The sequence below is a fragment of the Moschus berezovskii genome, chromosome 4 (assembly GCF_049115385.1).
Source record: "Moschus berezovskii isolate FMDL1 chromosome 4, NW_MosBer_1.0, whole genome shotgun sequence".
Classification (NCBI taxonomy): Eukaryota; Metazoa; Chordata; class Mammalia; order Artiodactyla; family Moschidae; genus Moschus; species Moschus berezovskii.
In genome coordinates this window covers 113,009,801-113,035,598 of record NC_142463.1, presented here as the reverse complement: position 1 = coordinate 113,035,598, position 25,798 = coordinate 113,009,801, and the positions used below count along the sequence as shown (strand labels likewise).

Sequence of the window (25,798 nt, the reverse complement as noted above, 5' to 3'; positions counted from 1 at the left end):
CCCGATGCAAAGGGCTGATTCACTGGAAAAGACCCTGATGCTGGGAAAGATTGAAGGCAAAGGGAAAAGGGGTGACAGAGGATAAGATGGTTAAGTAGCATCACCAACTCAATAGTCATGGGTTTGAGCAAACTCTGGGAAATAGTGAAGGACAGGAAGCCTGGTATTCTGTAGCCCATTTGTCCCAAAGTCAAACCCGACTTAGCAACTGAACAAAAACAAAAAACCTTACTTGATAAAATGAGAAATTTTAGGGTTTTTTTTTTTTTTTGGACTAAAATTTTTGGGGGCTCCAAAATCACTGCAGATGCTGATTGCAACTAGGAAATTAAAAGACGCTTACTCCTTGGAAGGAAAGTTATGACCAAACTAGATAGCATATTAAAAAGCAGAAACATTACTTTGCCAACCAAGGTCCATCTAGGCAAGGCTATGGTTTTTCCAGTGGTCATGTATGGATGTGAGAGTTGGACTGTGAAGAAAGCTGATCGCCGAAGAATTGTTGCTTTTGAACTGTGGTGTTGGAGAAGACTCTTGAGAGTCCCTTGGCCTGCAAGGAGGTCCAACCAGTCCATTCTAAAGGAGATCAATCCTGGGTGTTCATTGGAAGGACTGATGCTAAAGCTGAAACTCCAATACTTTGACCACCTCATGCGATGAGTTGACTCACTGGAAAAGAGTCTGATGCTAGGAAGGACTGGGGGTGGGAGGAGACGGGGACGACAGAGAATGAGATGGCTGGATGGCATCACCGACTCGATGGACATGAGTTTGAGTGAACTCCGGGAGTTGGTGATGGATAGGGAGGCCTGGCGTGCTGTGATTCACGGGGTCGCAAAGAGTCGGACATGACTGAGCGACTGAACTGAACTGAACTGAAAGTACATGCTAATATGTATGATGTTTAAACAAAGGATCCTGCTGTAAATCTATTAATGATGTAAAAATTAATAAACAGAAAACCTCAATTAAATAAAGTCAGGAAACCCGAAGTGGGGGTTCTCAGGATTTCACATGGCTCACCATGATTGCAGATGTCAAATTGCAATTCTCTGTTCTTCCTGAATAAACCCATCTTGTCTGGGGATATATCTGGTTATCTATTTGTTTTAGGTCATCACATAATAAGAAACTAGTAATAATATGTGGGAAGTAAAGTGAATAGAATATTCTGGAGTTATTTATACAAGATTCTCTTCTTATTGGTCTTCCGTGAATGTTCCATGATTGCTTTATCATATGCTTCTCTCTGCTGGAAATGCTGATCTCCCTCATTCATGGTGTTTATAACTATTTAAAGTCTCTTAAATATTTGTTTATGCTACTTATCACCTGGATAGATGTATTTAGGCTATTTATTTTCTTATTTCTTGGTATATAACTAATCAGAAATTATCTTGGGCTAATTCAAGGAAGAAAACTTTTTGGAAAATTAAAATTAGAAAATAGAAAGCCGAAAAGAGCTTCAATTGAATACTTGTAATTTTTGAAAGCTAGATAAGCAAAATCACAACTTTTCTTGAAACCATGACAATACTGAAGTATCAGGACCAAAAATTAACCCAAAACTTAAGGAAAGACAGATTCCTCCAAGGAAATAAGAAAAGCAAATCCTTGTTTATTTGGGACAGATGCCAGATGCTGCACAAGACAGTAAGAATAATTCAGCTAAAACTGTTAATAAATTCCTAAATGCTAGTGTGACTATTCAGAACCCTTAGGATTCATAGACAAGAGAAGTTCACTTTTTTCTCTGTACCTCACCAAGGGGTTCTGAAAGACTGGAATCAAGTATATAGACCAGAGAAATCCTTCCTCATGATACAAGCCTGAGATCTGAGAAGGGCAGGAAGTCCCAACCAGATCTTGCCCCACTGTCTCCCACACAGAAAAGGAGGGAGGCTGGGAGCATGGGAGGGGGAAGGGAAGAAAGTTCTATTGTCTTCAGAACAAGGTTGAAGACACACAGCAGCTGCAGGAAGGAGAAAAGTGGAGAAGGGACACTAAAAGAGCCTGTCCTCATCTATTAGAGATTCGATCCTGCTGAGAGCAATGTGGGAACACTTGGAAGTTTCAAGTACCTTAAGAATAAGACAGAGCCAGATTAAGATAATGCCCCTACTTCCTCTTCCAAGCAGGTGAGCGAGCAAGGAGTAGTAGGAACTTTGCACTAATGCAAGAGAACAAAGGAAATACCAAAGCCTGCAAGAGAACCAGGAAAGGCGTTTTCCCCCTGCTTTTTAAATATGAGGTCCCACATTTATATTTGGTGCTGGACTCCAAAATTGTGTAGCCACCAGTGCTTATACCATTCACTGTAGACTGGGGAAAAGCAAGGAGAAGGCAATTTGAGGTTGGGTGGGAAGAAGAGTTAACTACCTGAGGAATGGAGGCTGGAAACAACCGGTTGGGAGCAGGGCAGAGAGAGACCAAGGACATAACAGATGGAGGAGGAGAGGAGGAAGCCCAGAAGAGGAAGAAGAAGAGGGGAGGAGGGAGGAACAAGAAGAAAGAGTAGCAGCAGCAGCAGAGGCTGGGATGGGAGGAGGAAGGAGAGGAAGCTGCAAGGGACGAGCAGGAGGAGGGAAGAGAAGTGGACCAGAGCCGCTGATTCTTCAACTCAGCTTCTGTGGGCAACAATGGTCCGAATCAGGGAGCAGGAAGCAGCTGGTACTGGAGTTGTGGCCCCACTGTGGGCCTGCAGCTTCCCAGGGAGCTCCACTCCCGAGCATACACTCAGCTGTGGTAGATGAAGGACAGCTCTGAAGGAGGAGAAAGGATAGGGGTTTCTCAGGAGCTGACTGAGAAATACTGAGAAATGGGGGAGCTGAGATAAATCAGAACTGGAAGTCAAAAGCAAGCGATAAGGTGGGGGCAGGGGTGAGATGACTGTGACCATAGGGGGAAGAAAGAAAGAAAAGAACTAAGAGATCTGCTCCCTGGTCCTGTAAAACCTAGAAGAGAAATCTGGGCATGTTATAATCATACCTTGATTATAAATCAAGTTGGTTGGATATCCTAGGGGATTCCGGTATTCTCCCTTGGGTCACCAGACCTCCGTGATAATCCTTCTTGATTCATTGGTCAAGACTTAAATCATTGGTGCTTAGGCCACCAGCAATCTCATATTCTTTCTAACAATCGTCTCTTGGTGCTCTTCCATACACCATCTCAGCTCTTTCATTCCATCTCCTCAGGACCCAGGCGTGAGCTCCCTCCCTACACTACCTCACAGGCTTATCCTACATCTCCTCCCCACCAAAAGATACCTCAGCTTCCCTGCTAGAGAAATCTGCTGCCTCTTACAATGACGTGCCTTTTACTGGCCTCATTTTCCCTCCCACTCGGCTTCAAGATTCCCCTTCGCTTTTCTGGCTTCATGCATCTGGTTTGTTTGCTTCTCACCCCTCACAGCAAATACTTTGCACTCCTGGTGGCTCAGATGAAGAATCTGGTTTCAATGAGGGAGACCCCAGTTTCATCCCTGAGTCAGGAAGATCCCCTGGAGAAGGGAATGTCTGCCCACTCCAGTATTCTTGCCTGGAGAATTCCATAGAGAGAGGAACCTGGCCAGCTACAGTCCACAGGGTGGCAAAGAGTCAGACACGACTGAGTGACTGTCACTTCACACTTCAAAAGGAGCTTTGGACTGGGAACAAGATGAACTCCTGGATAGACACTTGCTGGATATAGCAGTATATTGGAGCGATCATAGCATTCTGGTCTTAGTTTTCTTGTCTGTAACATGATTAAGTGAAAAGAACTGAATATGTCCCAGCAACACTTTTGGCTCCAACATTTTTGTGCCTTAATGAAAAGCGGAGACATTACTTTGCCAACAAAGGTCCTTCTAGTCAAGGCTATGGTTTTTCCAGGAGTCATGTATGGATGTGAGTTGGACTATAAAGAAAGCTGAGCACTAAAGAATTGATGCTTTTGAACTGTGGTATCGGAGAAGACTCTGGAGAGTCCCTTGGACTGCAAGGAGATCCAACAAGTCCATCCTAAAGGAGATCAGTCCCAGGTGTTCATTGGAAGGACTGATGTGAAGCTTAAATTCCAATACTTTGGCCACCTGATGTGAAGAGCTGACTCATTCAAAAAGACCCTGATGCTGGGAAAGATTGAGGGCAGGAGGAGAAGGGGACGACAGAGGATGAGATGGTTGGATGGCATCACCGACTCAATGGACATGGGTTTGGGTGGACTCTGGGAGTTGGTGATGGACAGGGAGGCCTGGCGTGCTGCGGTTCATGGAATTGCAAAGAGTCAGACATGACTGAGAGACTGAACTGAACTGAACTGATGCTTCTATGCCTTCTGATCAGTGTGTTTTCCCCTTTCACTACTCTGCGACTCCCTCCTGTCTCATTCTTCTGTGTCTTCCCTTCATTCTCCACTAAGCCTTTATCTCAACTCTTGGTCTTCCTCTCCATTATTTCATAATCCCTACCCTACAACCTAATCTCACCTTTCTTTTTGACTCATTTTGAAATCTAAAACATTATTTTATCAGGTGATTCTTGGATTCCAGTGTTCAGTTCAATTCAGTTCAGTCGCTCAGTCATATCCGACTCTTTGCAATCCCATGAATTGCAGCACGCCAGGCCTCCCTGTCCATCACCAGCTCCCGGACTTTACCCAAACTCATGTCCATCAAGTCGGTGATGCCATCCAGCCATCTCATCCTCTGTCGTCCCCTTCTCCTCCTGCCCTCAATCTTTCCCAGCATCAGGGTCTTTTCGAATGAGTCAGTTCTTCACATCAGGTGGCCAAAGTATTGGAGCTTCAGCTTCAGCATCAGTACTTCCAATGAATATTCAAGACTGATTTCATTTAGGATGGACTAGTTGGATCTCCTTGCTTCTCAAGGGACTCTCAAGAGTCTTCTCCAGCACCACAGTTCAAAAGCATTAATTCGGAAGGAACAAGATGGCGGAGGAATAGGACAGCAAGACCACTCTCTCCCCCACAAATGCATCAAAAGAACATTTGAACACGGAGTAAAGTCCACAAAACAACTTCTGAATGCTGGCAGAGGACATCAGGCACCCAGAAAAGCAGCCCATTGTCTTCAAAAGGAGGTAGGAAAAAACATAAAGATAAAAAGAGAGACAAAAGAAGTAAGGACGGAGCTCCATACCGGGAAGGGAGGCTTTAAAAAGAGAGAAGTTTCCAAACACCAGGAAACACTCTCACTGGTGAGTCTGTGGCGAGCCTTGGAACCTCAGAGGACCACATAACCCCCCCCCCTTTTTTTTAAGATGTTTTTAAAACCGCCAAACGGTAACTCCCAGAAGAAGCAGCGCAGATGCCTGCATATGCCATTAGCAAGCGGGGGCTAGGCAGGGAGGAGCCTGCTGAACTGCTTAGAGAGAAGACTGGGCTTGAATGCCGTGAGAACAATCTGAGAGAACTGGTGATAGCAAAGCAGACTGGGATAGCATCCCCACAAAAAGGCGGAAAGCTCTAACCTAAGACTCCTCCAGCCCCACTCATAGAAAAAAGGACTGAGCAAAGTGAGCCGGCTGCAGTCAGCCCATCCCACATCCCCACGCTGAGACAGGCAGGGAGGGCAGCCAGAGCCGGAGGGGGCAACCGCGGCCCCAGAAAGGCATCCAATACAAACTGCAGGCAGGCTTGTTGCTAATCAAGACTTCTTGGGCTGGGGCCGGTCGATATCCGCCTGAGAAGGTGCACCGGTTGTACACCCAGAAAACCAAGTGGCAGGGACTGGGGAGGCGATAAGTCGCAGTGACTGCGTTCTCCAAACACCTGGTCACCTGAGCTGCTCAGACCGGGGAAGGCACAAAACGCAGGCCCAACCAAGTCTGCGCCTTTCTGGAGTACCCAAGAATCTGAACTTCAGCCTCTCAGACCTGGGAAGTGCATACAACCCAGCGCAGGCCTCGGACAGTTCCCGGCAGAGCAACCTAGAGCCTGTGCAGTGTAGACTGGGACAGCACACGCGATGTGAGTGGGGGCAAACCCAGTGTGGCCGAGACGCTGCGAGCACTCCCCACAGACGCCAGAGATATTTGTCTGCAGTGTTCCTCCCTTCCCAGAAAAGAACTGAACAACTGAGCCTTTAAAAAGTGTCCACCTGCACCCTAGTGTCAGGGCGGAAATTAGACACTGAAGAGACCAGCAAACAGAAGCTAAAACAGAGGGAACCACCTTGGAAATGACAGATAGAGAAGTCTAGAGGCTACTCCAAGAATAAGACCAAAAACCAGAGGCAAGAGGCTTAAGCCAGAATCCTGAGAACACCAGAGAACTCCTGACTCCAGGGAACATTAATCAATAGGAGCTCATCAAACGTCTCCATACCTACACTAAAACCAAGCACCACCCAAGGGTCAACAAGTTCCAGAGCAAGACATACCACACAAATTCTCCAGCAACACAGAAAAATAGCCCTGAGCTTCAATATACAGGCTGCTCAAAGTCACTCCAAACCCACTGACATCTCATAACTCATTACTGGACACTACATTGCACTCCAGAGAGAAGAAATCCAGCTCCACCCACCAGAACACCGACACAAGCTTCCCTAACCAGGGAACCTTGACAAGTCACCCGTCCAACCCCACACGCAGCGAGGAAACTACATAACAAAGAGAACTCCACAAACGACCAGAAGAGGGAAAGGCCACCCCAAGCAAAGCAATATAAACAAGATGAAGAGGCAGAGAAATACCCAACAAGTAAAGGAACAAGATAAATGCCCACCAACACAAACAAAAGAGGAAGATTTAGGGAATCTACCTGATAAAGAATTTCGAATTTTGGTGGTGAAAATGATTCAAAATCTTGAAAGGAAAATGGAGTTACAGATAAATAACCTGGAGAAAAGGATTGAGAAGATGGAAGAAAGGTTTAATAAGGACTTAGAGGAAATAAAAAAGAGTCAATATACAATGAATAATGCAATAGATGAGATCAGAAACACTCTGGAGGAAACAAACAATAGAATTTTAGAGTCAGAAGACAGGATAAGCGAGCTAGAAGATAGAATTGTAGAAATAAATGAAACAGAGAGGAAAAAAGAAAAACGAATTAAAAGAAATGAGGACAATATTAGAGACATCTGGGACAATGTTAAATGCTCCAACATTCGAATCATAGGAGTCCCAGAAGGAGAAGACAAAGAGAAAGACCATGAGAAAATACTTCAGGAGATAATAGTAGAAAACTTCCCTAAAATGGGGAAAGAAATAATCACCCAAGTTCAAGAAAGCCAGAGAGTCCCTAACATGATAAACCCAAGGTGAAATACTCCAAGGCACATATTAATCAAATTAACAAAGATCAAACACAAAGAACAAATACTAAAAGCAGCAAGGGAAAAGCAGCAAATAACACACAAGGGGATTCCCATAAGGATAACAGCTGATCTTTCAACAGAAACTCTTCAGGCCAGGAGGGAATGGCAAGACATACTTAAACTGATGAAAGAAAATAACCTACAGCCCAGATTACTATACCCAGCAAGGATCTCATTCAGATATGAAGGAGAAATCAAAAGCTTTACAGACAAGCAAAAGCTGAGGGAATTCAGCATTACCAAACCAGCTCTCCAACAAATGCTAAAGGATCTTCTCTAGACAGGAAACACAGAAAGGGTGTATAAACTCGAACCCAAAGCAATAAAGAAAATGGCTACAGGATCGTACTTATCAATAATTACCTTAAACGTAAATGGGTTGAATGCCCCAACCAAAAGACAAAGACAGGCTGAATGGATACAAAAACAAGACCCCCATATATGTTGTCTACAAGAGACCCACCTCAAAACGAGGGACACATACAGACAGAAAGTGAAGGGCTGGAAAAAGATATTCCATGCAAATAGAGACCAAAAGAAAGCAGGAGTAGCAATACTCATATCAGATAAAATAGACTTTAAAACAAAGGCTGTGAAAAGAGACAAAGAAGGAAACTACATAATGATCAAAGGCTCAATCCAAGAAGAAGATATAACAATTATAAATATTTACACACCCAACATAGGAGCACCGCAATATGTAAGACAATTACTAACAAGTATGAAAGGGGAAATTAACAACAATGCAATAATAGTAGGAGATTTTAATACCCCACTTACATCTATGGATAGATCAACTAAACAGAAAATTAACAAGAAACACAAACTTTAAATGATACAATAGACCAGTTAGACCTAATAGATCTCTATAAGACATTTCACCCCAAAACAATGAATTTCACCTTTTTCTCAAGCGCACATGAAACCTTTTCCAGGATAGATCACATTCTGGGCCATAAATCTCAGTTCAGTTCAGTTCAGTCGCTCAGTCGTGTCCGATTCTCCGCGACCCCATGAATCACAACACGCCAGGCCTCCCTGTCCATCACCAACTCCCGCAGTACACTCAAACTCATGTCCACAGAGTCGGTGATGCCATCCAGCCATCTCATTCTCCGTCGTCTCCTTCTCCTCCAGCCCCCAAACTTTCCCTGCATCAGACTCTTCCAGTGAGTCAACTCGTCGCATGAAGTGGCCAAAGTATTGCAGTTTCAGCTTTAGCATCAGTCCTTCCAATGAACATCCAGGATTGATCTCCTTTAGAATGGACTGGTTGGATCTCCTTGCAGTATAAGGGACTCTCAAGAGTCTTCTCCAACACCACAGTTCAAAAGCATCGATTCTTTGGCGATCAGCTTTCTTTACAGTCCAACTCTCACATCCATACATGACCACGGGAAAAACCATAGCCTAGCCTTGGTAAATTCAAAAAAATTGAAATCATTCCAAGTATCTTTTCTGACCACAATTCAGTAAGATTAGATCTCAATTACGGGAGAAAAGCTATTAAAAATGCCAACATATGGAGACTGAACAACACGCTTCTGAATAATGAACAAATCATACAAGAAATCAAAACAGAAATCAAAATATGCATAGAAATGAATGAAAATGTAAACACAACAACCCAAAACCTCTGGGACACTGTAAAAGCAGTGCTAAGAGGGAAGTTCATAACAATACAGGCACACCTCAAGAAACAAGAAAAAAGTCAACTAAATAACCTAACTCTACATCTAAAGAAACTAGAAAAGGAAGAAATGAAGAACCCCAGGGTTAGTAGAAGGAAAGAAATCATAAAAATTAGGGCAGAGATAAATGCAAAAGAAACAAAAGAAACCATAGCAAAAATCAACAAAGCCAAAAGCTGGTTCTTTGAGAAGGTAAATAAAATTGACAAACCACTATCCAGACTCATCAAGAAACAAAGGGAGAAGAACCAAATCAATTAAATTAGAAATGAAAATAGAGAGATCACAACCAACAACACAGAAATACAAAGGATTATTAGAGAATACTATCAGCAATTATATGGCAATAAAATGAATAACATGGAAGAAATGGACAAATTCCTAGAAAAGTACAACTTTCCAAAACTGAACCAGGAAGAAATAGAAAATCTGAATAGACCCATCACAAGCATGGAACTAGAGGAAGTAATCAGAAATCTTCCAGCAAACAAAAGCCCAGGTCCGGATGGCTTCACAGCTGAATTCTACCAAAAATTTAGAGAAGAGCTAACACCTATTCTACTCAAACTCTTACAGAAAATTGCTGAGGAAGGGAAACTTCCAAACTCATTCTATCAGGCCACCATCACCCTAATCCCAAAACCTGGTAAAGACCCCACTAAAAAAGAAAACTACAGGCCAATATCACTGATGAACATAGATGCAAAAATCCTTAACAAAATTCTAGCAATCAGAATCCAACAACACATTAAGAAGATGTGGGCTTTATCCCAGGAATGCAAGGATTCTTCAATATCCGCAAATCAATCAACATAATACACCACATTAACAAACTAAAAACTAAAAATCATGTGATTATCTCAATAGATGCAGAGAAAACCTTCGACAAAATTCAACATCCATTTATGATCAAAACCCTCCAGAAAGTGGGAATAGAAGGGACATATCTCAACATAATAAAAGCTATGTATGACAAACACACAGCAAACATTATTCTCAATGGTGAAAAACTGAAAGCATTTCCCCTAAACTCAGGAACAAGACAAGGGTGCCCACTCTCACCACTACTGTTCAACATAGTTCTGGAAGTTTTGGCCACAGCAATCAGAGCAGAAAAAGACATAAAAGGAATACAAATTGGAAAAGAAGAAGTAAAACTTTCACTGTTCACTGATGACATGATCCTCTACACCAAAAACCCTAAAGACTCTACCAGAAAACTACTAGATCTAATCAATGATTACAGTAAAGTGGCAGGATATAAAATCAACACACAGAAATCCCTTGCATTCCTATACACTAATAATGAGAAAACAGAGAAATTAAGGAAACTATTCCATTCACTGTTGCAACGAAAAAAATTAAACACTTAGGAATATATCTACCTAAGGAAACAAAAGACTTGTACATAGAAAACTATAAAACACTAGTGAAAGTAATCAAAGAGGACACTAATAGATGGAGAAATATACCGTGTTCATGGATTGGAAGAATAAATATTGTGAAAATGAGTATACTACCCAAAGTAATTTATACATTCAAGCTACCTACATTCAAGCTACCTACCCTATCAAGCTACCAACGATATTTTTCACAGAGCTAGAACAAATAATCTCACAATTTGTATGGAAATACAAAAAACCTCGAATAGCCAAAGCAATCTTGAAGAAGAAGAATGGAACTGGGGGAATTAACCTGCCGGACTTCAGGCTCTACTACAAAGCCACAGTCATCAAGACAGTATGGTACTGGCATAAAGACAGAAATATAGATCAGTGGAACAAAATAGAAAGCCCAGAGATAAATCCACGCACCTATGGACACCTTATCTTTGACAAAGGAGACAAGAATATAAAATGGAGAAAAGACAGTCTCTTTAACAAGTGGTGCTGGGAAAACTGGTCAGCCACTTGTACAAGAATGAAACTGGAACACTTCCTAACACCATACACAAAAATAAATTCAAAATGGATTAAAGACCTAAATGTAAGACCAGAAACTATAAAACTCCTAGAGGAGAACATAGGCAAAGCACTCTCCGACATAAATCACAGCAGGATCCTCCAAGACCCACCTCCCAGAATATTGGAAATAAAAGCAAAAATAAACAAATGGGACCTAATTAAAATCAAAAGCTTCTGCACAGCAAAGGAAACTATAAGCAAGGTGAAAAGACAGCCTTCAGAATGGGAGAAAATAATAGCAAATGAAGCAAGGATTCAGATGATTAGGATTCAAATGATAAAGGATTAATCTCCAAAATATACAAGCAGCTCCTGCAGCTCAATTCCAGAAAAATAAATGACCCAATCAAAAAATGGGCCAAAGAACTAAACAGACATTTCTCCAAAGAAGACATAAAGATGGCTCATGTGTTCATTGCAGCACTGTTTATAATAGCCGGGACATGGAAAAAACCTAGACGTCCATCTGCAGACGAATGGATAAGAAAGCTCTGGTACATATACACAATGGAGTTTTATTCAGCCATTAATAACAATGCATTTGAATCTGTTCTAATGAGGTGGATGAAACTGGAGCCTATATAGAGAGTGAAGTAAGCCAGAAAGAAAAACACCAATACAGTATACTAACGCATATATATGGAATTTAGAAAGATGCAAATGATAACCCTGTATACAAGACAGCAAAAGAGACACAGATGTATAGAACAGTCTTTGGGACTCTGTGGGAGAGGGTGAGGTTGGGATGATTTGGGAGAATGGCATTGAAACATGTATGTTGTCATATGTGAAATGAATCTCCAGTTCAGGGTCGACGCATGTTACAGGATGCTCGGGGCTGGTGTGCGGGGATGACCCAGAGGGAGGATAAAGGGAAGAGGGAGGTGGGATGGGGGTTCAGGAGGGGGAACTCATGTACACCCGGGGCGGATTCGTGTCAATGCATGGCAAAACCAACCAATATAATATTGTAAAATAATTAGCCTCCAATAAAAAATAAATAAATAAAAAGAAAATACATATTTTTCAAAAAAGCATTAATTCTTCGGTGCTCAGCCTTCTTTATGGTCCAATTCTCATATCCTTACACAACTACTGGAAAAACCATATCTTTGACTACATGGATCTTTGTCACCAAAGTGATGTCTTTGCTTTTTAATGCACTGTCTAGGTTTGTCATATCTTTTCTCCCAAGGAGCAAGTGTCTTTTAATTTCATGGTTGCAGTTACCACCTGTAGTGATTTTGGAACTCCAAAAAATAAATTCTGTCACTGTTTCCCCATCTATTTGCCATGAAGTGATGGGACCAGATGTCATGATCTCAGTTTTCTGAATATTGAGTTTTAAGGCAACTTTTTCAATCTCCTCTTTCACTTTCATCAAGAAGCTCTTTAGTTCTTTGTTTTCTGTCATAAGGGTGGTGTCATCTGCTTATCTGAGGTTATTGATATTTCTCCCAGCAATCTTGATTCCAGCTTGTGCTTCATCCATCCAGCATTTCTCATGATGTACTCTGCATATAAGTTAAATAAGCAGGGTGACAATATACAGTTTTGAAGGACTTCTTTCCTGATTTGGAACCAGTCTGTTATTCCATGTCCAGTTCTAACTGTTGCTTCTTGACCTGCATACATATTTCTTAGGAGGTAAGTCAGGTGGTCTGGTATTCCCATCTCTTGAAGAATTTTCCACAGTTTCTTGTTATCCACACAGTCAAATGCTTTGGCACAGTCAATAAAACAGAAGTAGATGTTTTTCTGGAACTCTCTTGCTTTTTTGATGATTCAGGGTATGTTTGCAATTTGATAGCTGGTTCCTCTGTCTTTTCTAAATCCTGCTTGAACATCTGGACGTCCCATGTAGGACCACCCAAGACGAACAAGGCATGGTGTAGAGTTCTGACAAAACGTGGTCCACTGAAGAAGGGAATGGCAAGCCATTTCAGTATTCTTGCCTTGAGAACCCCATGAACAGTGAAAGTGAAGTCGCTCAGTTGTGTCAGACTCTTTGCGATCCCATAGACTGTAGCCTACCAGGCTTCTTTGTCCATGGGATTTTCCAGGCAAGAGTACTGGATTGGGTTGCCATTTGCTTTTCCAGGGGATCTTCCTAACCCAGGGATCAAACCTCGGTCTCCCACAGTGCAGGCAGACGCTTTACCCTCTGAGCCACCAGGAGAGATCCCGTGAACAGTAAGAAAAGGCAAAAAGATAGGACACTGAAAGATGAACTCCCCAGGTCGGTAGGTGCCAAATATACTGCTGGAGATCAGTGGAGAAATAACTCCAGAAAGAATGAAGAGACGGAGTCAAAGCAAAAACAACATACAATTATGGATGTGACTGGTAATGGAAGTAAAGTCCAGTTCTGTAAAGAGCAATATTGCATAGGAACCTGGAATATCAGGTCCATGAATCAAGGCAAGTCGGAAGTGGTCAAACAGGAGATGGCAAGAATAAAGATCAACATTTTAGGAATCAGCGAATTAAAATGGACCGGAATGGGTGAATTTAACTCAAATGACCATTATATCTACTACTGCGGGTTCCAGTGTATAAATACATAAAACACCATTATGGATTTTATTTCTGGAAAGATGGCACAATATATAGTTTCAAAACACCCAGAATTCAAGATTAAAAAATACTTTTTAATTCTTTTTTAAATACATAGCTGCATTCATGAAGAAATAAGGGAACCAAGCATAGAAGAAATGGAAACCCAGAGATGCAAACAGGAAATGATACTTGAGCATACAAGACAACATGTAGGTTCCGTTAAGGATTTGGCTATTGTGGTTACTTATATCAGGAAACAGATCCTTGAGACCAGATAAATGAGGTGAAATTTGCAACTGAGTTTCCCGCTACACAGTCTTCTAAGTGACAAGATGGACTAGAAAGAATCCATTAATTAATTAATTAATCCAGGGAAGAAAGTTTGCCTGGCTATGTATTCACTGAACATTGACTTGTTTGATTCTCATTCTGAGAATTGCTAATCACAAAACTGATACTAGAGATCAAAAATATTTCTTTTGTGTTATTCTAGAAAGCACAATCCAATCAATTAAAACAAAATGTTGTTCCAAGTTTATACTATCTCTGTGACACTTGGTGGATTTTTTATTTTATTTTATTTTTGGCTGTGTGATTTGCAGGATTTTAGTTACTGGGCCAGGGATCAAACCTGAGCCTTGGGCTTGAAAGGGCCCAATCATCACCACTAGACCATCAGAGAATTCCCAACATTTAATTCCCCCCAACCCAAAATTACAGGACACAGAAAGAAAGAATTCAGCAAAAGGAAATTTGGCAGGCAAACAAATAAATGTTAGATTCCTCAAGAATTCACACTGACTGTGTGGTTCATGGGGTCGCGGAGAGTCAGACACGACTGAACAACTGAACTGAACTGAATATGACCCTGATGCTGCTGCTGCTAAGTCACTTCAGTCGTGTCCAACTCTGTGCGACCCCATAGACAGCATCCTACCAGGCTCCGCCATCCCTGGGATTCTCCAGGCAAGAAAACTGGAGTGGGTTGCCATTTCCTTCTCCAATACATGAAAGCAAAAGTGAAGTCGCTCAGTCGTGTCTGACTCTTCACGACCCCATGGACTGCAGCCTACCAGGCTCCTCCATCCATGGGATTTTCCAGGCAAGAGTACTGGAGTGGGTTGTCATTGGCTTCTCCACAATATGACCCTATTAACATGAAATTCAAAAAAAAATCTAAACTCTGGTCATAAAAATTAGAATATTTGTCATCTTTAAAAAGATACTGAATAAAAAATGAATGTTGACTGAAAAGTAGAAGCATGAGGGAGAAAAAATCTGGGGCTGAAAATATTCTATATCATAATCTAAGCATATATATATATATGCTTAGATTCCTTCCAGACCTAAAGCAGACCTAAATCTGGAGAGGAGAGAACATCAAAATAAACTATATTGAAATGAGAAATGTTGTATATAGCATACTATCTATATGGAAAGATATGGAAAATGTGAGAAAGGAACTAGACTTGTAGATTCATGAGATGATGACCAGTTTTAATTTGTTTTTATTTTGCTGGGTCAGGTCCTGATTGTGGCACGCAGAATCTTTTCATTGCAGCACCCAGGCTCTCTAATTGTGGTGCATGGACTTAGTTGCTCCGTGGCAAGTGGGATCTTAGTTCCCTGACCAGGGGTGGGACACATGAAACCCATGCTCTCTGCATTGCAAGACATATTCTCAAAAATCTGTAAGAATGTGTTCTATGTAATCTCTTCGCCTTGACCTCACTTCAACCTCAGGATCCACATTCTTACTCTCTTTTCTTGATCATCTTCTTTTCTTTCCAGGGACACACTAGCACTACTACCTCTCAGATGTCACCCATATCAGTGCTTCTCAAATTTTAATGCATTTATAAACCTTGCTGATTTTGCTGAAATACAAATTGTGTTTCAGGAAGTCTCAGCTGAGGTCCAGGATTTTATATGTCTAACAAGGTGATAACTCTGTTCCTTATCACTGAAACACTTTGGATAATATGAGTCTACATTCTGCCTTCTGCTTTTTATTTAGAATACTTATAAATCAATTTGTTCAATCGCTGTTATGTCCACTTTGCGACCCCATGGAATGCAGCACGCCCAGGCTCCCCTGTCCTTCCCTATCTCACTATTGTTCAAACTCATGTTCATTGAGTCGGTGATGCCATCCATCCATATCATCCTTCGTCATCCCTTTCTCCTCCTGCCCTCAATCCTTCCCTGGATCAAGGTCTTTTCCAATGAGTACACTCTTCGCATCAGGTAGCCAAAGTATTGTTGCTTCAGCTTCAGCATCAGTCCTTCCAATGAACATTCAGGATGGATTTCCTTTAAGATTGACTGGTTTGATATCCTTGCTGTACAGTGGACTCTCAGTATAAAGAAATATTTTCACCCAAATTAATCTCTAGAGTTAAAAAATAAGAATGGCCAAATATAAAACTGTGTTTCTCCTCAAGGGCTCAGAGAAATCACTAAAAACTAAGATCACTAAGTGCAGTCTCTTGGCCAAGTGAAAAGACTTTTAATCAGAAGAGCATCAGATGTCTCAACTACTACAAAGATGACGGGAGGGAAAAAATTTTTTTAAAGATCATAAATTCAACCCAGATTTTTACTTACAACATACTACATACAGATAAGATATTTTGCCATAGATACAAATCGCAAAAATACATGGATTTTGTTCTCAAGAAGCTTATAAAATAGAAGGGAAAGGGGAAATAAATAGCTACAACAAAGGGTCTAAAGTGAGGAGGATTTTTAAAAGTTCACTTAAATTACAAAGACAGTTCAGGCGAGGCAGAGACAGCTTCCACTTGTGAATGAGGGAAGACCCTCTGGAGAAAGTAACATCTGAAATAAGCCTGATGATGCACTCACATTTGAATACATGAAGGATCCTAGGACTTTATTCCATTCAGAATTTAAAATCCCCAACCCAGGTTAGAATGACAAATTCTGCAAAAATGCATTTAGCTGAATTGGCAACTGATCATTAAGCAAAAAAACACAACTGAAAACTCTCTGTAAAGACAGTGGAAAGGCCATCATCACGTAAGTCTGTTTAGATGTGTCCTGAGTTCCTGGGCAGCTGGGATCTCATTCCAAAGGGAGAATAGAGCTTGGGGATTCACAGTGTGTCCTAATGAGAAAAAAGATGGAAGTTACTCTACATGGAGTGGAGGTAAGAAATGACAGCTGAGAAGGAAGAGGACTGGGAAGAGGAAAACTGATGAGAGAGAGAAGAAAAAGGATGGACAGACAAGTGGGGACTTGAAAAGGGGCAGGAAGGATGCACACAAAGAACTCACCAGTGCTTCCTAAGCCAAAATGCAAGACCTGCCATGAGCACCAGGGTCACAATCACTGCCAAGGCGATCCAGCCCATGGAGCTGTGATGATCTGTGAATGGGACACACACAAATGTCCTCGCAAACCCACTCACTCTTTCACTGCATTTCTGTGCCCTTCCTTTGTTATTGGAGTGTCACCTCACCATCTCCTTCTTCCCTATTTCTTCTCTCATCCCTCCTTCATCTAACCTCAAGATTTCCCTATGTCTCTAGGGTTCTCATCTTCAACTCCCATATTTTTTATTTTATTTTTATTCCTTTTGGGTCTCGAGTCCCTAGAATCCCCAAATTTTTCATCTAGTTCTTCTGCTCTGCTTGAGAACAACCTACTCCCATCCCAGTGGGGCTCCAATTCTTCCTCACCCCAGTAGAGGATGATGATCTGGCCTCCTAGACTGCTGTGCCTCACCCGGCAGTTCAGGCCAGATGCCTCACTGGCTTCCACATCCAAAGAAACTCGAAGATACGATGTCCCATCAGCATTAGGCAAGATGTCACTTCTCTGAGTGCCCTGTTGCTCCTGCTCACCCCGCATCCACATCACCCAAATGGGCTTTGGGTAGAAGCCAGAGACGTGACAAACCAGTGTCAGTTGGCCAGGGCCAGGGCTGGGGCCAGGGGACAGCCAGGCCTCTGGTCGTACTGCAGAGGACAGGGAAGATAGATGAAGACTCTAATGCAGACCCAGAAGTTCAGATTTTCACATCAATTTAGATAGACACACTTTCCCACATTGACCCTGGCCTGATTCCTGGATCAGGAAGATCCTCTGGAGAAGGGATAGGCTACCCACTCCAGGATTCTTGGGCTTCCCTTGTGGCTCAGCTGGTAAAGAATCCACCTGCAATGCAGGAGACCTGGGTTCAATCCCTGGGTTGGGAAAATCCCCTGGAGAAGGGGAAAGGCTACCCACTCCAGTATTTTGGCCTGGAGAATTCCATGGACTGTAATAGACCATGGGGTTACAAAGAATCAAATACAACTGAGCAACTTTCACTTTCCCATATCTAGGACTGTCATCCATTATCCCCTCCCCCTCTTAGCTCCTGGTTAGGAAATGAAAAGGTGTGATTTTTAGAACTAAATATTAATGGAAAAGGCTGTGGGACTAACCTTGTCTCTGGAGATATGCCTTCCCGGCATCAAGAAGACCCAAGAGGAAACGTGGGCAGGTATCACTAAGCAGCTTGTGTATTATTTCCTGGGTTCCTTGGAACAAATTGAATAGTCTTCTGAGGACATGAGCCCTCTTTCCACCCTCTGGAGAAGACACCCATGACTTGTTCTGAAAGCTCAAGAAGTCTGATCCTTGATAAGCAACCCGCATAAAGCCTACTGGGGCTTCCCCAGCATGCAGCTCACAGCCTTTTGCTATCTGTACCTCAAAGGGATCTGGCAAAGAAAATTAGAGAAAAGAGGGCACAAAAAAGATAAAATTAATCAAAGAATGATGGAAACAGAGGGAAAATTTCAGATGATTTGAGGAAATGAAGCAAGATTGGTTTCATCAGATATTCAGAGAAAGGGGAATTATTGGCAGTTGGGAATATAGGAAGAAATGAATGACATAAGGAGGAGGGTAAAATTTTTAAAGAAGGCAGTGTAAATTATGTGAGCAAGAGAATAAGAAAGGACTTAATGTGAGAAAGTGGGGGTTAAAATAACCCAGGATGAATGAAATGCAATAGATAACACTGAATATACAGACACAGAAGCTTAGTTGGAAACTGGGGAAAGGGGCTGTTGCAAGTGACCAATGATGCGAGATAATAAAGCACAAGTCTTCAGTCAGTGAGAGAGGAGTCTGTAAACAGCAGAAGTCTTGAACCTTCTGAGAAATCAGGGTCTGGATTATACCCTCTGCCCAAAAGGATACAATTGCAATTCTATGGTGTGGAGAGTTAAATTTCAGAATTGATTGGAGGCTGTTTCTTAGAGAAATAAACTCATTAAAACCCACACACCCCCTACCATATCCCCAATCCTTGTTAAGGAAAATGAACTTACATTCAAATTGCCATTTCCTGGCATGGCTGTAAAATGCCTGAACAAATCTAATCAAGCTCATGTGAGAAAAATTTTGCAGTTCCATCAACTCCTCATTGCTGAAGTTGCCCTTGGACCAAGGCCACAGATAAATAACAGTGCCAGGGTTGCTCTTCCAGCCATGAGTCTGCAACTCACCCAACCAGCCTGAGCCCAGACTTTGCACCCAAGAATTGTTGTGAAAGGATAAGACACAGATGACTTTGAAGGAGACGGGCTTCTGAAAGCCTGTGGGAAAAGAACAAAGACAATGATGAGGGGCATTGGGAAGGGAGATTGGAGAATGAAAGGTGCCAAAGAAAGGAAACTCAGAATCTGGATGAAAGGCAAGGTATCTCAGCAGACACATGCCTGCCCCAGGGCCCTGTGTGCTGTATATGCATATAATCTTCAAAAAAGCACAGGGGTCTGGAGTCAGGGATACTCAGGATGAAACTAGGCTGATACTCTCAATCTTCTGGTTTGGGAAACCACCCCATACACACAGGCATGCGCGCACACACATACACACACACACACACACACAAACACACACACATTCACACACACATATACCTACCTTCTGGAACAGAGTTCTTATTCTCTTCATTGTCTCCACCCACGAGGAGAGCCAGGAGCAATGGAAGTTGCAGAAACAGCATCTCATTAGCAGATGTTTTTCTCTCTCAGAAAAGTTGGTCTTTGATTTCTGTTCTAAGCAAACTTACCACACAACACCTCCACTCTGACTTCCTTCTCCTACCAATGAACCTTCCCTTTATTCACTGTCTGAAAACACACACACACACACACACACACACACAACAATCTGTTCCTTCCCTAATCCCCAGACCGCCTACCCAAATGGTCATTTCTCTTCCAGTTCTGACTCTCTTCTCTGGCTTCCAAGTTCTCTCCTTGTCGCCAGCTCCCATCCTATTCATCTTCCCCAATCTAACTGTTATGGACCAAGTCTTATGTAGTATTGAAATGTCAATGTACCAGTAAGGACTTTCTCAACCATGAAATAAAAGCATGAAACTAAATGTCTTCCCAGCAACCTACTTAAAGTTCTCATGCCACTGCTCTTTTCTGTTACTCTGTCTTTCTGTTGTTGGGTTGTTTTGTTTTTTTTTTAATATTTCCTTAAATATTCACTTCCCCTTTCTCACTCCCACCCACCTCATTCACACCTCTGAGTTCTCACTCATTGCTTTATTAGTTTTTTCAGGATCCCCTATGATTTCCTTGAGAAACAGTATAAACTGACACATATTCTTCGTTATTCTCAGGGAGCAGCCAGCAGCCATCACAGAGACCACAGGAGCATTGCAACGTAAAGAAAACCCTCCTCTGTTTGACTTGCACTGACATATATTCACTTATCAGTCACGTAGCACCTGCCTGAGAACAAGCATCTGTTACACTTGTGAATCGTGTAACACACAATGCAATAACCGTATTCAAAGAGCTTTTAGATCCTTTGGGGGACAAAACACTGAAAGAAGAATTGTAAATCTTGCTGTGCTGAGACTAATTATAATGTATAAACTCTAGTCCAAAAAAAAAAAACACAAAAAGCATTCTTGAAACAACATTTTCCAAAATGGTGACCCTTAAATGTTTTGTTTACCCAACAGGTTCTTGACTTCAGAGATTGTCCTGGGGTGTTACATCTATAGCCTGTGTGGGGAGGAAAAAAAAAAGTTTTAACTGAGTAAATTTGAAGATCTTCTGGCTTTATTCAATGACTCATGAATTGGACAACATCCCGTCTAACAACTACAAAGGCATTCAAAGAAACAGCATAAAATGGAAGGTTTTTATAAAAAGGGCAGGTCAGATGAGCTATTTATCAAAAGAAAAGAAAAGATTATTTTAGACCAGGATATCTTCTTTTTGAGGGGAAGGGAATAGCGAGAATTTTACCATATAGATTGCCTCTTCTTCCTCTGGAGGATGGAGAGGGCCTCACAGGGAGGTTATCTCATTGGTGCTGATCAGAAAATTCCAAAATAGTTTATTAAGATTACATTTCTGGTGAAAGTTGGAAATGTAGTTAAGTCAGATATTGCATCTAGATTTGGCATCACACACTTTAGCCAAGTGACTCCGCTATGGGCCTGTGGTTTTCTCTTCAACAAACCCTACTGTACTGGATCCCCAATATCTAACAGAGTGCCTGGCAAGTGGTAGGTGCTCAGTGAATATTTTTGAGTGTTGGCATAATTTGATACAGGCATCAAATGACATTGTACGTTATAGTGATCTTCAATATAAAATTATTCAAGACATAGAAAACATTACTTACCCCTACTTGATGAAGGGAAAAACTTTAGAGTTTTTCTTCAGATTAAAGTATATGCTAATAAGCATGAAGTTTACACAAAGGGTCCTGTTGTAAATCTCTTATTAATGATGTAAAAAAATAATAAACAGAAACCTCAGTTAAATAGAGTTGGGAAACCCAAAGTGGGGGCTCTCAAGCTTTCACATGGGTCACTGTGATTGCAGATGCCAAATTGCAATTCTCTGCTCATCTGGAATAAACCCGTCTTGTTTGGGGATAAATCTGGTCATCTACATAATAAGAAGCCACTGAGAATATATAGGAAGTTAATAGAATATAATGAAGTCATTTATCCAAGATTCTTTTCTTCCTGGTCTTCCCTGAATGCTTCATGTTTGCTTTATCATATGCTGCTCTCTGCTGGAAATGCTGATCTCCCTCATTCATGGTGTTTGTAACTGTCTAAAGTCTCTTAAATATTTGTTTATGCTACTTATCACCTGGATAGATGCATTTAGGCTATTTATTTTGCTATTTCTTAGTATATAAGCAAACAAAAATTATTTCAGGCTAATTAAAGGAAGAATTTTTTTTTTAAATTAAGATTAGAAAATAAAAAGCTAGAAAGCTTCACTTGGATATTTGTAATTTTTAAAAGCTGGACAAGCAAAATCACAACTTTTCTAGAAACCACCACAGCACTGAAGTATCAGGGCCACCAATTAACCCAAAACTTAAGGAAAGACAGATTCCTCCAAGGAAAAACGAGATGCAAATCCTTGCTTACTTGGGACAGATGTCAGATGCTACACAAGCCAATGAGAATAATTCACATAAAATTGCTTATAAACTCCTAAAGGCATGAGTATCTACACACTGAGAGTCACAGATAATGGAAAGTCACTCAGTCGTGTCTGACTCTTTGCAACCCAAAGGACTACCAGGCTCCTCCATCCATGGGATTTTCCAGGCAATAATACTGGAGTGGGTTGCCATTTCCTTCTCTGTACAGATAAGGGAAATTCACTTTTTTCCATGGACCTCACCAGGGTCTCCTGAAAGATTGGAATCAAGGATATAAGCCAGAGAAATCCTTCCTCACAGTACAAGACTGAGATCTGAGATAGGCAAGAAGTCCCAACCAGATTTTCTCCACTGTCTCCCACACAGAAAGGGACAGAGGGTGGGGGTGTGGGAGGGGAAGGCAGAAAGCTCTGTTGTCTTCAGGACATAGGTGAAGACGCACAGCAGCCTGTCGGTAATTTTTAGAGGTTGCATCCCACTGAGAGCAAGGTGGAACACTTAGAAGGCCTAACCCCCAAAACTGAAAGACTAGGCACCTGCCTAAGAATGAGACTGAGTCAGAATAAAAATAATGCTCTTACTCAGTCTCCCAACCAGATGAGCCAGCATGGAGTAGTAGGAACTTTCCACTGCTGCACAAGAGGCAACAGTGTGGCCATAAATCTTGAAGTACCTCACAAAGGAAATACCAAAGCCTGTGAGTGAAGCAGACATTAAGAAAAACTCTCTATCCACACTGAACAAAGGAGTGCTAGAGGAATTTGAAGACTGTTAAACAACAACAAAACACGAATCCAGTTAACACCTAACTGACAAATCTACACACTCAGTGTTTCACAAAAGTCTATTTCAAGACCAAAAAATTAAACAAAACACTGTCTGCTTCAGTGTCTCTTGTACACAATATGATGGCATTTTAACCTGGAGTTATTAAACACACACACAAGAGTCGTGAAAGTAAAGCAGCCAAGCAACTAAGATAGTCTACACTTGCTGTAAGATTTCCTTTGCCCTAGAGGCAGTGACTCTAACCAATTAAAACAGACAAACAAACCAGAAAAAAAAGAAAAAAAGAAAACCACTAAACAAACATAGCTTGAAAGACAGAAAGATAGACAGAGAAGAAAGTTGACTTTGAAACAAAGGGAAAAGATTTATGTCTTAGAACCATTAAACACCTTTTTTCCCTGCTTTTTACATATGAGGCCCCACATTTACATTTTGTTCAGTTCAATCTTTCAGTCGTGTCTGACTCTTTGCAACCCCATGGAATGCAGCACACCAGGCCTCCCTGTCTATCATCAACTCCTGGAGTTTACCCAACTGAGTCGGTGATGTCACCCAACCATCTCATCCTCTGTCATCCCCTTCTCCTCCTGCCTTCAATCTTTCCCAGCATCAGGGTCTTTTCCAATGAATCAGCTCTTTGCATCAGTGGCCAAAGTATTGGAGTTTCAGTTTCATCATCCGTCCTTCCAATGAACACTCAGGACTGATTTCCTTTAGGATGGTCTGGTTGGATCTCCTTGCAGTCCAAGGGACTCTCAAGAATACTGGACCCCAAAACAGTGTAGCCACGAGTGCTTACACCCTTCACTGTGGACTGGGGAAAAGCATGGAGGAGGCAGTTTGAATCTGGATAGGTAGAAGAGAAACAAGAGTTAATTAACTGAGGAATGCAGTCTGGGACCAACAGGTTAGGAGCTGGGCAGAGTCACCAGGGGACATAACAGGTGGAGGAGGAGAGAAGGAAGCTCAAAAGAGGAAGAGGATGAAGGAAAGAGGTGGGAGGCAGAGGCTGAAAGTGGAGGAGGAGGGAGAGGAAGCTGAACGGGAAGACTGGGAAGAGGACTGGAAAGAGAAGTGGAGCAGAGCCACTGATTCTTCAGCTCAACTTCTATATCAGAGTTGGTCCTAGTCAAGGGGCAGGAAGCAGCTGGTAATTGAATCGTGGTCCCACCATGGATCTGCAGCGTCCCTGGCAACTCCACTCTTCAGCATAAACTCAGCTATGGTGGATGAAGGACAGATCTGAAGGAGGAGAAAGGACAGGTGCTTCTCAGGATCTGCCTAAGGAACTCTGAGAACTAGAGAAGCTGAAGAAAAGCAGAACTGGAGGTCAACTTCAAGGGCTAAAGTGGGGCCAGAGGGAAGGTGACCATGAAATGGGGGGAAAAAAAATTGGGAGAAAATAAGGTGGTCATATAGGTCACTGATAACTATGTGCTCCCTGGACCAAGAAACCCCCGAGGAGAAAACCAGAATAGGTGAGATAAACCCTGATTAGAATCCAAGTTGACCAGATACAAGGGAGTCAAGTATTATTCCCTGGGTGACCAGACCTCCCCGGGTTCCTCCCTCTTGATTCATTGGTGCTTAGGCCATCAGAATTCTCCTGTTCTTTCTAACATCTCTAATTTAGTGCTCTTCCAAACACCGAACACCATCACAGCTCTTGAATTCCTTCTCCTCAGGACGCACATGTGAGCTTCTCTCCCCACACTGTCTCACAGGCTCATCTTACATCCTTCTCCCTCGCCGAAAGAAACCCCAACTTCCCTTCTAGAGAAATCCACTGCCGCTTATACCAATTTATCTTTTACTGACCTCATTTTCCCTCCCACTCTGCATTAAGTTTTCCCTTGCCTTTTCTTTCTTCAAGCATTTGGCCTGTGTGTTTCTCACCCACCTCAACCCCCGTCACAAAAAATATTTTCCCAAAAGGAGCTTTGGACTGAGAGTCAAGATGAACTCCTGAATGGATATCTGCTGGACACAGTGTATTGGAGAAATCATATCAGCATTCTGAGCTCAGTTTTCTCATCTGTAAAAATGACTGCGTGGAGAGAACTGAGCATTTTCTAATATGAAATTTGGCTCCAGCGCTTTTGTTCCTTACTGGACTCCCGCTCTTTCCCACTTGTGTGTTCTCCTGTTTCCCCACTCTACTCCCTCCTTCTTTCTCACTCTTCTGTGTTTTCCTAGTCCTTCTCCACTAAGCCTTTATCTCAGCCGCAGTCCTCTTCTCCATCTTCTTATTGTCCCTACCCATTCAAGCCAATTACAGTATTCCTTTCTAACTCACTTTCAAATCTAAAGCATTGTTTTATCACATGATTCTTAGATTTCTGTGTAACACAGTTATGAATTCTTTTTTCTTTTTGTTAGAAATATTTTTCAACAAATGCCGGTACTATTTTTTAAAGTTTTGTTTGTTTATTTATTTGACTGCGCTAAGTCTTGGTTGCTTAGCATGGGCTCTCACTAGTTGCAGCGGGTGGGGGCTCTAGGTGTGAAGGCGTCAGAAGTTGCAGCGCATAGGCTCAGTAGTTGTGGCACATGGTCTTAGTTGCTCGGTGGCATGTGAAATCTTCCAGGACCAGAGACTGAATGTGTGTCCCCTGCACTGGAAAGCAAGTTCTTATACATTGTGTCGGCAGGGAAGTCCACAGTTATGGATTTTGTTTCTGGCAAGATGGCACATTGTGCAACTTGAATGGACTAAGAAATTCAAGATAAAAAATGTCTTTTCATTCTTTTTTGGAATACATAGCTATGCTCTTGATAAAATAAGGGAATCAAACATAGGAAAAAACGGAAACCCAGAGATGCAAACAGGAAATGATGCTCAGGCATACAAGACATCCTGTGTATTCCCTAGGGTTTGGATGTTGTGGTTACTTGGATCAGGAAGCAAGGCCTTGGGACTTTCCTGGCAGTCCAATGGTTAAGACTCTGTGATCCCATGTATGGTGAATGAGTTTGATTCCTGGTTGGGGAACTAAAATCCCACATGC

The 25,798-nt window shown here is 41.9% G+C and overlaps 1 protein-coding gene across 1 annotated transcript in view; it reads right to left on the bottom strand.

The window, feature by feature from the left end:
• Window positions 1–16,210: 16,210 nt before the first annotated feature.
• LOC129541046 (T-cell surface glycoprotein CD1a-like) overlaps window positions 16,211–25,798 on the bottom strand; it is a 36,514-nt gene continuing 26,926 nt past the window's right edge. The window contains exons 2-7 of the mRNA XM_088834957.1: window positions 19,488–20,590; window positions 18,890–19,156; window positions 17,996–18,274; window positions 17,246–17,524; window positions 16,841–16,931; window positions 16,211–16,671 (exon numbers count right to left, since the gene is read on the bottom strand). Of these exons, the coding sequence (XP_088691083.1) occupies window positions 16,629–16,671; window positions 16,841–16,931; window positions 17,246–17,524; window positions 17,996–18,274; window positions 18,890–19,156; window positions 19,488–19,569 (1,041 nt within the window). The 5' untranslated portion in view covers window positions 19,570–20,590 and the 3' untranslated portion in view covers window positions 16,211–16,628. The remainder of the gene's footprint in view (window positions 16,672–16,840; window positions 16,932–17,245; window positions 17,525–17,995; window positions 18,275–18,889; window positions 19,157–19,487; window positions 20,591–25,798) is intronic.